Source organism: Cynara cardunculus, assembly GCF_001531365.2.
Source record: "Cynara cardunculus var. scolymus isolate 2C chromosome LG 2, CcrdV1, whole genome shotgun sequence".
NCBI lineage: Eukaryota > Viridiplantae > Streptophyta > Magnoliopsida > Asterales > Asteraceae > Cynara > Cynara cardunculus.
The window spans coordinates 15,502,390-15,520,391 of record NC_037529.1 but is presented as its reverse complement, the minus strand read 5'-3'; the positions used below and the strand labels follow the sequence as shown (position 1 = coordinate 15,520,391).

The following is an 18,002-nucleotide window of genomic DNA, read 5'->3' as shown; positions in this document are numbered from 1 at the left end:
CCCAAGTTGAATCGGGGATGGGCAATCCTCGAATTTGTTGACTAGAGATGGGAATAACCCTCAACCCCGACCTCGACCTTGGGTATCTCCAACTAGGGGTGCTTAAAAACCGAGCAACCCAACCAACCCAATCCACTTTGTGAAATAACCCAACCTGAAGTAACCTGATGTCAAATCAAGTTGTAAAATGTTCAAATCATAAGTATTGAGTTGGAATTGGCATATGGTCATTTGAACCCAATCCGATGAACCAAATATCCTTTTATTTCTTGGATTTTAATATGACTGTTAAGTCTCTATTAATATGTACATTAGACAATTACACCATCAAGTATCTTTATATACATATATTTTCAATCACTTCTCCACCTCTATATAACTCTTTTGTATACATGTTCAGTGAACATACATGTGCAAATTGAGAAAAGTAGTTGAATGTGATATACTCAAGATTTAAGGGGTATGAATAAGTTGTACCAAATGATTTATGATGGAAACAGAATTATGGATAGAGAAAACAACATATTCAAGGTTACGAGAATATTTTGATATACCAAAGTTTCAACCCCACCAACCCATTGGGTTGAGTTGAGATTTTTCAAACTGCAAACATTGTATTAGGTTATTTAAATACCTTCAATTCGATCAAATCCAACTCAACCCATAATCATTCATATCTAAGAGGTTTTTTCCTTGAACACTCGAGCCTTGTGATGGATGTAATGTGTGGGGAAAACAAGCAATAACGAAGCAAGAAGTGTTAATGCTCAAAAGCCTTGCTGACATACTTGACTACATCATTAATTAGTTATGTATCTTCAATGAATGTATTTACTCTTATTAGAACTTATCCAACGTTTTTACTAAACACTTACCCGGTAAGTGTTTATCGGACAATTTTCCTTACCAGATTAACATAACAAGGGCCAAGAATCTTATCTGGTAAAAGCGATGATTATGATGGAGAGTCTTACCCAGTAATTAAGGGTGATGATTCTTATTCGGGTAAGCGCTTACTCGGTAAATTATTGCATAGGATACCGTTTTGATGTACTATAATTGTATCCTATAAAAATAAATTATAATGTTGATTTCTACTGATAAGCACTTACCGAGTAAACATTTGGGTAAACGACCACTTAATAATTGCCCCAAAATGAAGAAGTTAAAGCTATTATATTCAGGTTTAGCATTGTCTTTATTTTAAATATAAAATATTATAATGTTAAGTAAATTATAAAATAAATTTTACAGATTAAACAATTTTATCAAAACATCTCCAAAATCGTTATTTTTACCATTTTGTTGGAGACGTAATTTTTTTTTATTTTGAATTTAATATGTTAACTTGGATGATAATATGATGAAAATAATGATTTAAACGGGGTGAGTTAAAATAAGAAGGATACAAATGTTAAGAATATAAGAGTAATTTTTATCCATTAGATTGTTTTGATCTACTGGCTTAGACTAAGAAGCCGTTTACCAAATGCTTACTGGGTAAAAGAGTCATCATCCTTACTTACCTTATCGGGGTAACATTCTCCCCCATCAAAATGAATTGTTGATAAAAGTATTATAGGGGCTGTTCGATAACGGCTTATTGAGTCATATAACAAATATGGCTGATTCGCATAACCATACATTTGTGTTTGGTAAGAGCTTAATCGGTCATATAAGGACTGATTCGCTCAGCTAATATACCACATTCCTATTCACTCAGCCATTATTCCCCCCCCCTCCAAATACGCCGACCATGGTTCTCTAGCTTCGATTGTTCCACTAATTTAAAAAATTAATTTTATTTTTATTTTTTAACAAAATAAAATAAAATTAATTAAGTTTCCGACAGATTGGAGGATCCACCACTAATTTGCTAGAAAATTGATTTTTAATTTTATTTTAGTTTTTTTCTTTTATTTTGTGGTGTATTTGGTGGCAGATTTTTACTTAAAATTGTATTTTTATTTTTTTATTCGTAAATACTTATTCTCATTTTGTTTACATATTCCATATTTATATATATGTAATATACTTACATACGCACCCCATACATATATCAATTACATACATATACGTATATACGGTGACACAACCACATGTAAACTAATGGGGTCAAGAGACCCAATCAAAAGTTTAAAAACTTTAGATTTGGTTTAAAAAATTAATTTTACCCTTTATAAATAGCTTGTTTCATACTTAAAGAACCCACTCAATTTAACACGAGACCCCACGCATTTGATTTTTTTTCCATCAAAACCAAAAGAAATAAATTCATCTCAATGCCCCATGCATCATTTTGTTAAATTCATATCAAATTCTAGTTTTTTTTGTATTATTTAATTAAATTCATCTCAAGATCTTGTTATTTTAACTTTAATATAAATCGATTTATCATTGTTAATTGTTTTATATAGTCAAAGCCTCAAACCAATTATCTTGAGATAAAATATATAAATTAATGGTATAATTTGCTTTACGGTTTAATCGAAATAGTAAAGAATAAATATAACATATAACTCAAAAACCATATAACCTGAACCATTTCGGATTGGAATGGGTTATTGGTTTCGCAAAAAAAAATTACACTATTATTTTTAAAAGTTCGATGATATATTTATTCAAAAAATATTTAGGAAAATAATCATTCAAAACAAAAAGTTTCATGGTTTTTTTTCATCCAAAAAAATAGTTTATGGACTTGCATTTAAAATGAGATAGTTCATTAAAATTCTCTATACTTTTCCATATATATAAATATGTATATTTCACTTGGTGTTAATGGGTTTTAATAACTAATAAAATGTCTTATTGGGTTTTACTGGATCTTATTGTGCTTTAGTGATTCTTATTGGGCTATAGTGCGTCTTAGTGGTCATATCAAACCCAATACACACCACATACTATATGCAGTACATACCTATGTACAAACATGTAATATGTGACCACTGGTATTACTGGGCCATAGTAAGTCATAAAGGGTCTTATTGGGATATAATGATTCTTATAAAAATTAGTGGTTCTTAATAGGTTATAGTGGTTCTTAGTGGTCTTATCGAGCCCAATACACACCACTTATATATATGCAATACATACCTACATACAAACACTTATAAGTAACCGTTAATGTTATTGGGCCTTAATAAGTCATAAAACGTCTTATTGGGCTTTAATGGATCTTAGTGGGTCTTATTGAGCTTTAGTGGGTTTTAGTGGTCTTATCAAGATCAATACACACTACATACATTTATGCAATAATATATGCATACAAACACATAATAAGTCACCAAGAACCATGAAAAAAGGTCTTATTGAGCTATAATTTATTAGTGGACTTTAAATGGTCTTATTGTGCTTTAATCGATTTTATTGGGTTTTAAGACTTTTACTGGTTTTAATGGATCTATTGGGTTTTATTCGATTTTATTGGGCATTAATGGGTTCAATTGGGCTTTAATGGATCTTAGTGGAGTTTAATGAGTTTTATTGGGCTTTAATGGATTTATTGGGTTTTAATGAGTTTTAATAGATTATATTATGCTTTAATAGGTTCTATTGGTCTTTAATCAGTTTTATTTGGATTTAATGGGTTTCTTGGGCTTTAATGTGTTTTATTGGGAGTTTATTGGATTTTAATTGGTTTTATTAGGCTTTATTCGATTTTATTACGCTTTATTCAATTTTATTGGGCTTTAATCGGTTTTAATGAGTTTAATGGGTTTTAATGAATTTTACTAGGCTTTAAAGAGTAATAATAATACTAATAGTAAAAATACTAATAATAATGAATTTAAAAAAAATGTTACCGTGGGATTTGTGGAGGATTTCTAACGGAAATTTGAACTTTCAAAATTTCCTTGAAAAAACAGCGGTTTTAAAAAAAATTCAAACGAAAAATAAATTATCAGCGGATCTTTGCTTGATTTTTTAACCTGAGTCCAAACAGAAGCTACCCCTGTACAAAACAAGAAACCAAAAATAAATCCACCCCCTGGTATTTGAAGCTTCCGTGATCCACGATCTCTCTTTGGCGGTGACCTCCCTTCACCAGTGGACTCCTCCCCTCCGACTTCTTCTTCCACACAAGTGTTCTCCCCCTCCCTAACCGCTGACTCCCCTTTTTCTTGGTATAAACCAATTTTTCCCATTTTATCCTCTTTCATATGTATGTGTAGATAAAATGTATGTACATGTATGTATGAACCTATGTATGTGTATGTAAAGATGTATGTGTGTGTAAGTTATGTGTATGTAAAGATGTATGTGTATGTAAGTTTTGTATATGTACACAAATTGTTGGGTAAGCCTATATATATATATATATATGTATATATGTATATATATGTATATATGTATATATGTATATATGTATATATGTATATATGTATATATATGTATATATGTATATATGTATATATGTACGTACGATTGGATTCACGTGAGACCAAAGGTTTTTCGTGAGACCCGTAAGACCAATTTATGTTCATTGATCAACTTTATAAGCTAATGATCTAACGGTCTAAAGTTGCACGGTGACAATTTTGTGATTATTGAGAAGTCTCGTGGCAATTTTGTGATTATGAATATTCAGATTGTAGATCTAATCCAAGGGTTGAGAATTGGTCTTACGGGTCTCATGAAAAACCCTGGGTCTCATGAAAAACCCTTGGTCTCACATGATCCCAAGTCTATGTATGTAAATTTTGTATATGTAAATAAATTGTTGGCTAAATTGTTGTATATGTAAATGTTGGGTAAAGTTAGATTTATAAATGTAATGTATTTTGTATTAGAAATGAGTTGCTAATTGTTGGACACACGTTAGACTTGTATTTATAAATGTAATTGTTGTATATTTTGTGTTAGAAATTATATTACAAAATAATTGTTTGTATATTTTGTGTCAGAAATGAGTTTCCATATGTTAGGCAAAAGTTAGATGATGTTTAGATCCTTCAAATTTATATACACTTTTGGATTCAAACTGTTTTTTGACTTAACTCAGAAGAGCAAATTGGTGATGTTTTATTAAAACTCCATTACACATTTTGGTTTCCAAAACATGTATATATCTTTCTAATTCATTACACCACTTTGCTTTGAATTTTTCAAAACCATGCAAATCCACATGCAAAGTGTTCCTATGATATGTTAAAGCTGTAGGATGTCAGAGATTTTCGAAGTTACAGACAAAACCACAAGGTTTTGAATTAGAACCTGACTTGTCTGATCAATCCTCAGATGATTAATACTAGGTTAATTTTAGTCTTAGTAAACTTTGTCTAGGTGCTTTAAAACTTTATTGTTTGTATGTTTACTTATTTATATGTCACCTTTATGAATTTGCCTACAAAATGTTTGTGTTTGCCTTTTGGTGTGGAATCTTAACATGGTGTTGTATACTTGAATTATTGTTCTATGTTTTATAATGTTATTTTGTAGATTTATTACAATGTCGAGCATTGGCACGAGCGGAGGAGGTAGGGGCAGTCCTAGCCGAGTTATTGATCCTCTAGTAGTTCTTCGACACGACTAGATGAGATGAAGTCTGGAAATGACCACGACATCTTTGCTTCAGAACAACTCCCACATCATAAGAAGAAAATCGGCACTCACGACACAGATTAAGTGTTATATCAACTAATTAATCAAATTCAAGGTTCTTTGTATCAATACTAATGCAATTCATTATATAACTTTGACGACACCCACATCCTCCGTTAGATGAGCCAGATAAACCCTAGGGATATTAGGGCCGCATGTAGGAGTGTTTTCATGATTGAAGTGTGTATATATATATATATATATATATATATATTTGTGTGTGTGCGTGTGTATTTAACTTCTTATATTTTTGGTAGTTTTATTTTGAACTTAAAAATCAACCAACCTTTTATGTATAGTTGTACTACTATTCGGATGAGGCTCGTATATGGGAGGCCTGGTCTGTAAAAAAACTACGATGACGGTTTGAGTGTTGTTAGGAAAAGAGTCGTCATAGAAGCCATAAAGCATTTGATTCCCTATGACAAAAACGATGCTAATAGGGATATGATTGTGTTGTCAAACTTTGCCGCGGTTCGATCTCTTCGTCTCTCTGAGCCAGATGATCGATCACTGGAACACGCCCAACTGGAAGATCTCCGTGGAGGCGCATGTGAATTGATACACCGAGGTGGATGGTGAAATAGCCAAACACATTGGCTGATCAATCTCATTCGCAAATCATTGGTAGAACCTTAAACCGATTACTTTAGTAACTTCATTTTTAACATGTTATAATTAACTAAAAATTGTATTATTTGACATTTGTAGGAAAAATAAACACAAGCAACACCACCTATTGTTGTGGACCTGTTCAATCATACCCATAAGAAGAGGTCGAACTCAGATTTCAGAGTCCTCCTCTTCGGATAGTAGATCGCTAATGGGTTCTGTGACTTCGAGGTGTAGCCAGGTTGTGATAAATATTTTGCATAATTGTTATAATGATTAAGTTTAGAATATCTATATAGTTTAGGTTTAACTTTAAACTTTATAATGGTTTAACTGTAAATCCAAAACTCTATCTTGTTTGGGTTTCCATTTGTTGGGCAAAAGAAATGATTTTTTAAGTTAAAATCTTATTTTATATCACTATCTAGTTTGGGTGGTCATTGTTGGGCAAACATTAGGATTGTTTAGATAAGAGCTTCATATATATCTCTATATAGTGTAGATTGTCATTTGTTGGGCAAACATTATCATTGTTTAAGTTAAAATCTTCGTATATATCCCTATCTAGTTTGGGTTTCCACTAGTTGGATAAAGTTATGATTGTTTTAGTTGGAAACATCTCATTTACAGCCATTATATGCTTTCGAGATTGACTTGTAGTATTTTTTTAAACCACAGAGTGATTATCAAACCAACTCACCCAAGAGTGCGGTGATAATGCCTCCGCCTATCCCCCAGTTGATACATATCCATAGCAGCAGGCGGTTGAGGGAAGCAAGAAAGACTAGTTATTCGTCTTTGGGTACAACCAAGATCCCAATTGCGTCTTGACCGGGTCATCCGCACATGGAAACCTGAGTTTTGCATCGTCTTTTGATGGTCGGATGTGTACCTCTTTTTCCTTTTATGTTTATTTGTTTCATTTATAATTCTTATTAAAGATTCTAACATTTTTTGTACTTGTAGGTTAATGAATTATAAACCCAAGTTCAATGATTGCTCTTTCGAGATGAGATACAGAAGAAGGAGCATGAGGAGCTGATAGAGATGGTGAGGAAGTTTACTCAATCTCAGCAACCCGGTTCCCACCGCCACCGTTGCCGAAGTTTTGATTTTATATATATGAACTCTTGTCAATGAACCGAACAATCATACTTTTCATTGGAACAATTTGTATTTATTTTGTCCAAACAATCGTATTGCGCTTTAATATATGATATTTGGTTTTATGATTTTAGCAGTTTCTTTTATATTTACATGATTTAATGTTCTTAATAATTAAAAACAAGATTTTTTTTTCTGGAACTATGTGGATTAATTACCAACAGATTATCCACCAGTTATTTAATCTAAATATTTAATTTAACTAATTAAGTCGACAAAAATGCAAAGATTAAAAAAATCAATGACGGATTTCCGACGGATGAAATCTACCAGTAGCGGTCAATCCGCCGGAAAGTCCGCCAGAAATAGTGTTTACTCAGCAAAGGTTTTATTGGATGGAAAGTCCACCAAAAATCTGCCAGAAATCATGTTCTACAACAAATTTCCCCCTGGAAAACCCATGTTTAGTAGAGACAGAAATACCACATAGATGGCGTTTGTTTATTAAGAGATGTTGAAGTTTAAAATCTTATTTCACTTCTAATTAATAAAAGGAGGTGTTGAAGTCTGATATCTGAATCAATAAGACTGTTTGTTTTTGTAAATTGAAAAACGTCTAAAGTCTGAAATTTGAATTAATAGTTTGTTTTTGTAAAATCAGGTGCAAAATTTTTGCAAAATTCTCTTGATTTTCATAAAATTCTCATTGCCAAAATTCATCTTAACAATTGTTTAACAGATAGAATATAGTAAGAACCTTTTGGATACCTTTCAGACATCCGATGCTATCAGGAATACTTTCGATGAGTTTGATTCTAGAAAGAACGACACGTTTGATAGAAGATAGATCACCGATAGAAGTTCTTGTTTCACATTAATTTTCTAAGCTAATCTATACGTACAAAAATATTATATATAGACACACACACACACACGCATGCGCGCACACACACACACACACACACACATATATATATATATATATATAGAGAGAGAGAGAGAGAGAGAGAGAGAGAAGGTGGGGTGTGCATTTCACATGGGTGAGAGGAAGAAACAATAGCAAAAAAGAATCAAAGAAAAAGGGAAATAAAAGGAATTAAGATATTAATTTACCTCTTATTTATTTGGATCATATTAAGTGATAAGAGGCTCTAAAAATAATAATAAAAACAAATGGTCTGAATTACAAAAAAATATGAACGTATCAAACATAAGTGATAACTAATAGCTGAAAATGAAAAAACAAACAAGGCCTTAGTGAATAAAATGTTAATACCATTACACTTAGTTAACTCGTAAAGAAACACGGCCTAATTACTCTCGTGGTTTTGAGAACTCACAAGTTTCCAACATTTGCCTTCAACAAAAAAACGTTAGAATGCGCTTTTAAACAACTTCAAACGATATGATACTTTGGAATCACCAAAGCTTCGTATTTTTATCAAACGAAGTGTCGTAAACTCAAAAGTTTGGAAAAATTATTGAAACAACGAGATTATTTCATACTCTTTAGCATGGGTTTCACCTCTATGACATAGAGAACCTTCTCCTCCTAGGCTTATTATGATCTACTTCATCACTGATATTTGAAGTGTCTTTTGATCCCAGCTTAAAAGGGTTTAACTTTCCAAGAGTCTTGGACATTGTTGAGAAGAAAGTAGGCTTCTTTAACTTCTTCAATTTTGGAGATGGCACACCTACTTGTTTCTTCTCAATATTCGATATATACGTCTTCATCCTCAATAATTCAGACCTCAAAGTTTCATTTTCTTTTGCCAACGCCGCATCTGCATGCACCTGAAGCCTCATACTTTGGGCTCCTGGGGTGTTTCGTCCATCGATATCACTTCTTGCCTGTAGCTCATCATAATAGAGCGTGTGTAAAACTATTTGTAATGGAAGCCTTTTGTTTTGGGAAGCGTGTGTTCTTGCTTCGACCGATAGCTTTAGTGGATCCACTGGGTTGCAAACTTTCTCTCGCTCGATTTCATCCAAGTTTGGATGAAGCTAGACATCAAAAGTTCAATCAAAAGTTAGAGTTGATGTCTGCTAATTGTATAATTACCTGGATTTTGACCAATGTGGCAATGAGTATGAAATAATTTTTCTTTAATAAATCAGGAGGTTATGAATTTAATCAAAACCTCAGTAAATTTGTATAACTAAATGAAACCTAGAATTATTACAAGTATTTGACTATTGATTAAATATATTTATACTGTATTATAAAACATTTGAAAAAAAACTCTTAAAAACCATTTTTTATAAATGAAATATTGTTTTTTGATTCATATTACTTAAAACTTCAAGATTACATGTAATTGTACGTAAGTACAACTTATTAAGCTTCATGTTTGAATTCATGTCATTAACTGTAGATAAATATAACTAAACACAGGATAAACTTCTCATTTTGAATATAAAATTTAAAATATAATTAAGATTATTAAGTTCTAACAGAATACTTAGTTATTATTTTTATATAAAATTATATTATTAAACCAAAAAATAACTATTTCATTACTAAATCTAAATTAAATTATAATAAAACTTTGAACTAAAAAAATTACATTATAATATGAGAACTTTTTAATTTTTTTAATTTTTATGATATCTTTAAATTTGTATTTTATAAAAAAAAATTAGTGTTTGCAAAATCATATAAAATATTATTATAAAATCGACAAAGACCAAAAAACTAAAATGAAACATTAAAATTACGATATGTCTCGTTGCATTGCACGGATACCATCCCGGTAATAAAAAACGTGCCCAGTTAAATGATAAACAGTTTTTCTGATAACCACATTTAAAAATAATAATAAAGCGAGCTCTTAAAATAAACCCAATTTTTTAAATTTCCTTCCTTTTTGAAGAATTATTAAATATTTTTTAAAATATCCAAGAAAAATTGTCTTTGATTTTGTATACTTTGCTTATGGATATCTTGGGGACCAAGTTACCTGGAGGTAGATGTCAATGGCGTGGTAGAGATCGTCATCGACGTCTCGCGCATTTTTGGGCACCAAATTAGCAATTCCTGTGAACTTTGGAATGCTCAATTCAGTAGCCATGGCGATTTTACTGAGGTACACATCAATCGTCTTCGCAACCCTAATCATCGCCGGCGACGGAGCCTCTTTATAATCACCATAATTAAATACCGAAAGGTTCTTTTCCTTCCCCACGAATCCCGTCACGATCCTACTTATACTCTCCATATCACACAATCTCTCTCCGTCAAACGTGTATGACAGGAGGAGCAGATCGTCGACGGTCACTTGGTCTAGGATGGCCGATATCCGCTTCTCCAGCTGCTTCTTGCAATTGTCATTGTTTTCTAGCATGATCGCGGTGCGCAGGAGATAACACAAGAAGTTGATTGAAAAAACCGCTTGTTGACTTTCGACAGGGAATAGAGCGACGATTGACTCTAGAAGATCTCGTTGTTTGATTCTGGAGGAGTCACCGGATACAGGAGATTTTATGCCGTTGACGGAATGGTTCGGGAATGATCTTTTGGCGTAGGTTGTGATTGCACCAGCGATTGCGAGTGCTTTCGTGCCGCGTGATTTCATCAAATCGATGATTCTTTGAAAGAAGGTTATGTGGACCATTGATAATTCTTCTGCCCACCAATTCGACGGTGAACAACTTGGAGAATTGGCCTCGTTACAAGCCTGTAATCAAGTGAAATATGATCCAAGTATTTCATTAGTCTTGTGCAATTTTCTCAACTCAAATACAGCCGGATTCAACTCGGTCTCTCGATTCAATCAAATTACCAAAGATTAATAGAGGTAAATTTATGGAAGATACCTCAGCACTGGCCACTTGAATACATTGATGGACGATATTGAGTTGTTCAGCTATGGGAAGAAGCTGTTGACATGATCTTAAAACTGTAATGGCACCGGAGAGGCTCGTTAAGGCTACTTGGGTAAGGAAGGCATATGTCCTGCTGGCGAGGTTTCCATCACAGTACTGATCAGTCATTTCGAGGTACTCTGCAGCACAGTGCAGGGCTGCTACGTTATTTACAGTGATTTCAACGTCCATACCATAGCAAAACTTTGCTGCTTTCTCGAAGATCTCAGCACCTCCAGGGATATTGGAGAGATTTATCCTTCTCAAATCAGGTTCTTCTGATTCTATAACTAATCTTCTTATGTGGTTACTCTTTGCTAATAACATGAACTGCCATCAAATCCATGAGTGATTAATTAATATACACACATGTACAGAAAGTAATTGTGGGATTCTAGAGATTAACATTATTCCTAATCATAATTCATGTAATTAGAGACTTATGATCATACCTTGTGAAGAGGGAACTCTGCTGCACCAACTTGAACCAATATGTCAGTTGGGATATCTTTAGAGAGAACCCTGAAAATTTTCAAAAGGAAAGAAGAAGAACAATAAGTTTTCGGTAACTTGAAGGTAAAAAGATAATAGCAACCAATTTTGTTTTGGGTATTTGGTACGTTTGAGTTTTGTCGATTACCATTGTCCATTTCTATCCTTTCTGTCGATGTTCTTGCCATGGGTAGCCATTTCACCAATTTGTTCAAAGGAATATGGTTGTGAGGATACGGTGATCATCTCTTGGTCTTTTTTAGTCATATATAGAGGTAGTGATAGACATTGAGACACTGGTACCTGTTGGCCTTTTAACGTACAGTTGCCTTTTATTTTCATAATCGACTTTTCTAACATTCTTGACACGGGATCTGTCTGAGCATTAATTTCTTTTACATTACAGGCATTTTTTTTTGACATGGACGGGGGAGACCCCTACTATTAAGATAAAAAAAAAACCAAAAACGCTAAGGACAAAAGACGCACATTACATGCATATTTTAAGTCTTTTAGTACGGTTTTGCTTAAGGACAAGGGCGAAGCTATTGAGCCCTACTCAGGATCTCGTGCATTCATTCAATTTATTTTTGTAAGTATAATTTTTTTGGTATAAAATATGCATTTGCTAAACTTTACAAGGTGTTCTGGAATATTAGAAAATACGAAGGAATATTAACCAAAAATCCAAAAAGTCATTGTAAATCAACCAAAAAACATTAAAAGTCTCAAAACCAACCAAAGAAACCAAAAAGTCTTGAAATCGCTAAAAATTTAAAAATCCCTCAAAATGGTGAAATTCAACTAAAAAACATCTCGGACGACTTTGCATGCCTTTAATCTACCTTAAAGGTGCATCTGCTTAACAAAAATACTGGATCCGTCACTATGTGATTTTTATTTTGAGTGAACTCTTCCTATCGCAAAAGTGAGTCTCCTATTAACTTTATCATCACATCTACATCAAGTCATCTCTTTTTTTACGTTTCTAATTCATAATATGAATCAGTATACACCTGTTTTAAGTCAAAATCAACGTACATCGAAAATGTAGAAAATAACTTTTGAGGTTAATGGGTGTGAGAAGAATATTAACCTGTAAGGGTGCATTTAGTCTATCCCTTTGAATTAAGGTGTCATTATATTCATCTCTATTTATGTCAGAATCATATCAAATCATGCTTTGAAAATGTTAAAAGTAAGTCTTGATGTAGACATGTATAAAAAAAAATTAGTAGGTATTGATGTATTTAGCCTTCCCCTTTGAAAACACTAGAACCAGGGATCCTCTCCACTAAAAGTCTAAAACACAAAATTCTTCCAACAACACACGGAAAAATAAAACTTTGAAAACAAATACACACATGTTTTAAAGGCTATGAATAATAGACCTTCAAATACAACAACACTTCAATTTAAACAAAAGATTTTGTATTTTTAATGATGGATTTTTTTTATTAACCTGGATATCCAACCCGCAATGCGAGTCGACTAATCCCAAGACGACCACCTGCTTTGCAAATAGCCCGGAGTCATCGCATTTGAACCTCTGTAGCCACAATGAAATTTTTATTCCTCCTTGGATTTGAACCTAGGACCTCCCGGTATTTTTGACATTTGGAGCCAAGTTCAAACCAATCAGACACTACCCTTGTGGTTGATGAATTTTTTTAATAACAACCAAATATTCCATCTAAATTAAAATAATTATTCAAAATTGAAAAGGTGCAACTTTTCACAATAACTTCTCATGTCATGTTCATTACGATGATCAATCTCATGAAAAGACTAAATAGGGTATGAAAGCCGTGCCCAAACGTGTACTTTTCCTATATGAAGCACATTCCTTTTTTATCTTTCCCATCATCCAACTTTCGATACAATGGCTGTATCGCAATAAACAAATGCTAATTGTTTTACATATCTATCAACTATCTCCTACTGCTTTTTCCTCTCAGCTTTACTCCACTTCCACTTGCACTTGCCCTACATAATTGTAGTTGTGAGTTGTGACAGCAAATATGTATCTATGAGCCGGGACCTACCTAATTCTATCTTAGTGGAAAGAAAATTTACGTTTCTGAAATGCGTCATTTTAGTGTTTTTCTATGTCTTAATATTTATTAAAACTATACTTATGAATTATGATAGAAGAATGTTGTGGATGAGCTAGTCCAATGAGCCGTTTACCAAATGCTTATCTGGGTAAGTGTGCTTACTGGGACACTATCACTTACTTACCGGGTAAGATTTTAATCCACTAAAACGGTATCGTATGCAACAATTTACCTGGTAAGCACTAACCGTGGTAAGAGTTGTCGCCCTCACTTACCAGTATAGACTCTCGATCCTTGTCTTCGGTCTTATCGGGTATGATTCTTGGTCCTTGTTATATTCATCTGGTAAAGTAATATAACTTGATAAACACTTGTTCGGATAAACGCTTGATAAATGACTCCTAAGTTGTTGGATTAAAGTGTCTTTCCTGAAAAGACCGTGGGTTCAAATCCTACTTTAAGTAATATACTCGTTCTTTAGATTTTATTTTATAGTTTTAGTGAAAATATTGGAGGAAACGTGGCCCATGGCCGAGCCTATAACCTTTTACTTACAAGCCAAATAATATATTATGATTTTATAAAGAATTTTTATTGGTTTCACACTTATAGTGCAATGACTTCATCGCTTAAATAATGTTTATCAAACATTTAAAAACGGCATCGTATGCAACAATTTATCCGATAAGCATTTATCGTGGTAAGAGTCGTTGTCCTCACTTACCGAGTAAGACTCTTGGTCCTTGTCTTGCTTTTACCGGATAAAATTCTTGGTCATTACCATATTCATCCGATAATGTAATGTCATTTGGTAAGCGTTTACTCAGGTAAACATTTGGTAAACAGCCCACTGTGCATCCATCTAGTAAGCTCAACATGTATACTCTTTCTTTTTGGGATCGTAACATCTTTGACTAATTAAGTTCATGTAATTTAAATCCGTATTTAAATATATTTAAATTGGAAAAAGTTCTTCTTTGTAACACAATGTACACCATCAAGAGGTTTAAACCCGTATCACGCGCTACATGACAAATTTTTCTAGTTGTTTTTTTTGTTAACTCACTACTTATTTGGTAGTAATTGATAACTTTCGATTTTTAGAGTTATTTGTCATTCTTTTTAAATCAATTTTTTTTACCATTTAATACGCATTTGAGCCTTTCACTGCTTCTTTGATCTAAATTGTGCCTAAAAAAGTTCGATTTTGAGTCGGTGCGCCATTACTGTGGCGAACTACAACTTAAAAGATTTTGCAGCATTTTTTTGTTTCCAATTCAATGAAATGAGGAGCAGGTTTGGACTATGGTCAACTCTGGGATTTTCGTGAAAGATGGGGAAGAAGAGACGAAAATGAGGAAGAAGACAACCATGAAAGATCTCTTTCATCTCTCTCCTTCCCCTAAATAATGAGGCTTGAGAATTTATCTTGGAGGATGTTTTTGGACATTGAATAGTAGTCGAAGAAGTTTCATTGTACTCTTATATATCCTTTAAGCGTAGTTGTGGCCACAGCGCCGAATTTCATTTTAATGCAATTTAACTTTGAGTACTTATTCTTTTCTTCCATTATGTCTTCTTTTGTAAGCATTAGCTAACCCCCCCTTGGGTGTGGGTGTAAGCCAAACCCAAGAGATAAAATGTAACACTTGAGTGTTACTATTTTTTGCTAATTTTTTGATTTGGTCATTGAAGTTGAAGCCTTAATTCAACACAGACAAACCAATCACTTGTATGTTTTATCTTTGACCTAGAGATGGCGAATTCGACATACGGCTTGAATGATGCAAGAAAGTTTGAGAAAATCTTCAATAATCACGTAGAAATATGAGTTGTTGCATAATCTTTACTAAGGTTCAGATGTCGGTCGAGTGAATACGTCATAAAGATATTCGCATCTCTCCATACTGGCTGAACTAAGATCTTCGAGATTTACTTAGGTTTGCAAACCAAAAGTTAGTAGTGGTGGTTACTTTGTGATGAGACGGTGACCCCATTTCATACGACCTAGCTTCAAAGGAAGGATATCGTGTAGGGTTACTTTGTGACTGGTTTTGTACACCTTTTTAGTTACTATCATACTCTTGGGAAAAATTTGCACACATACCTGTTTTTTATTACTTGTTATTTTAAATGACCAGATTACTCTAAAAACGATCAAATTTATAAAATCCAACTTTGCACCGAAAGTTTATGGAAATCTTAGATTTTTAGTAAGACCAGTCCTTGTGAATACGTCTTGATACTATAACAATTACATTACTTGAAGGCGGACACAATTAGTTGGTGTGCACTTGCAACACTATTATGCTACATTTGCGTCTGTACATTTTTACTATCAAATTCTTGGCGCCGTTGTCGGGACTAGCGATTTTACATCCTAAGATATTGATTTCCACTTGAGCCCGAGTTACGAGCTTTCTTTAGCGCTTTTCCATGTGGTTTGAGACGAAAACAAGATTAACTTTTGCCTTTAGATCTTGAAACTGAAAGAACCTTTTGGAGACGTCGAAGAGGTAATCAACAACCTCCCATTATTAACACTATGGTGATGTGGGAGAGGGACCAAACCCCAAAAATCAACCACGGTCAGTTCTGTAAAGTACGGTGAAAATTGTCGATGATAAGGATAGAGTAATAGGGGATTACGCTACCTCCGAATTTGATCAGTTAAATTTGGGAAGTCATAGACCCAATATTAGCACATTAAACTTTGAGCTAAAATCTATAATATTCTAAATGATCCAAGCAATAGGTCAATTTGAGATTACCATTGGAAGATCCACAATCTCATTTAAAATCATTTCTAGAAATTACGGACGATTTTAAAATTCAAGGAGTTCCAAATGAAGTCTTACGGCTAATGATGATCTTCACTTTCTCACTAAGGGATAGAGTTAAAACTTGGTAAACTTTCAGTCACCCCATTCTATAGCTACTTGGGTTGATCTCGTTGATTTTTTTAAAGTAATTTCCTCAATGAACAATGTGAAATTCATAAATGAAATTTTATTGTTTTAGCAAGTGAACGACAAAGCAGTATCAGATATTCGGGGGAGATTCAAAGAACATCTTCAGAAGTGCCCGCATCATGTTATCCCTCGTTGCATCCAGTTGGAGGCATTTTATAATGGACTTTCTAACTCTGCTAAGTTGTCCTCAAAGCTACAGTCGGTGGAGCTTTTACCGTAAAGACGTATAATAAGGGGTACGATATTGTTGAGAAGGTTGCCAACAATGACATCGAATGGTCGAATCTCGTGCACTTCCTCCCAAGAGTGTATCAGGATTTTATGATGTAGATGCCATCACCGCCATGAATGTATAAATTGTCGCCTTAACAAACTTGGTAAAAATAATCTAACCTCATGTGAAAAGAACCAAGTACACTGCATAATGACTAATCCGACAATGAATGAAACATGTGCATTTTGTGGTGAAAACCATTTGTATGAGTATTGTCCCGGTAATCCCGTTGGTGTGGATGAATCTATACCCTCAAAAGGCTCTAATAACAAGTAAATCATGCAATTATACATGGCTTACAAGTATCGTCCAAAACAAGTAACAATGATAAGTAATACCAAATATCATTCCACAGAGATTTAAATTGCAAAGAGAGTCATAAAAGTTAACTTTAAAGTGAGAATTCAGAAAAAGGTTTTTGGAAGCAATAAACCTTCAGAGAGAAAATATCTTTGCGAGAGTTGGTAACCAAATACTGAAATGAAACAATAGTTAAAAGATAGCATGGATGCAAGATTAGGTTGGATTTCAACAACGAAGTATAATGACTATTGCTACAAAAATAGCTCTTTACAACACTATTGGATTGAACGGCCTTCTAAGAAAGTGCAAATTAGACCATATGTTGGAAGTGCACTTGGTGATGCATCAATCCAAACTAGTACAGATCTTGCATTTCTTTCATATAGTTTTGCAAACCATAAGATTACGACTACTCTTTATAGCCTCTATAACACACTTAGTAAAAATATTTGTGTTATCTTAATTTAAGTCCAACTCATCTGAATAAAATAACATGTGTCAATTTGTCAAAGATTACCAGATGAAATATTGATACCACTTGTAAATAGTGAAATAAATTGCTAATAACAAGCAATCATCAACTAACACTTAGCGTAATCTCACAACCTTCACTTACACTAGAGATGGCCAAATGGGCCCGGCCCGGCCCGGGACCGCCGGAGGACCGGGACCGGGACCGACAAAGGACCGGCCCGGGACCGGGACCGGTAAGGACCG

At 33.6% G+C, this 18,002-nt stretch overlaps 1 protein-coding gene across 1 annotated transcript; it reads right to left on the bottom strand.

Moving 5' to 3' along the window:
- Positions 1-8,692: 8,692 nt before the first annotated feature.
- On the bottom strand, positions 8,693-11,978 carry LOC112507237 (root phototropism protein 2-like). Its single transcript, XM_025111722.1, has 4 exons — positions 11,640-11,978; positions 11,140-11,517; positions 10,284-11,000; positions 8,693-9,327 (listed from the first exon to the last, which is right to left on the bottom strand). Exons 1-4 carry the CDS (start codon positions 11,865-11,867, stop codon positions 8,848-8,850), a joined length of 1,803 nt encoding a protein of 600 aa, XP_024967490.1. The 5' UTR covers positions 11,868-11,978; the 3' UTR covers positions 8,693-8,847.
- Positions 11,979-18,002: the final 6,024 nt, after the last annotated feature.

Bases quoted from the DNA above. Each gene is read 5' to 3' on its own strand.
- LOC112507237 (XM_025111722.1), bottom strand. From the start codon at position 11,867: ATGGCAAGAACATCGACAGAAAGGATAGAAATGGACAATGGTAATCGA. The intron at 11,518-11,639 runs GTATGATCATAA...ATTTGATGGCAG, and splicing joins CAGAGTTCCCTCTTCACAAG to TTCATGTTATTAGCAAAGAG. The intron at 9,328-10,283 runs GTAACTTGGTCC...TTTGATGTCTAG, and splicing joins CCATTGACATCTACCTCCAG to CTTCATCCAAACTTGGATGA.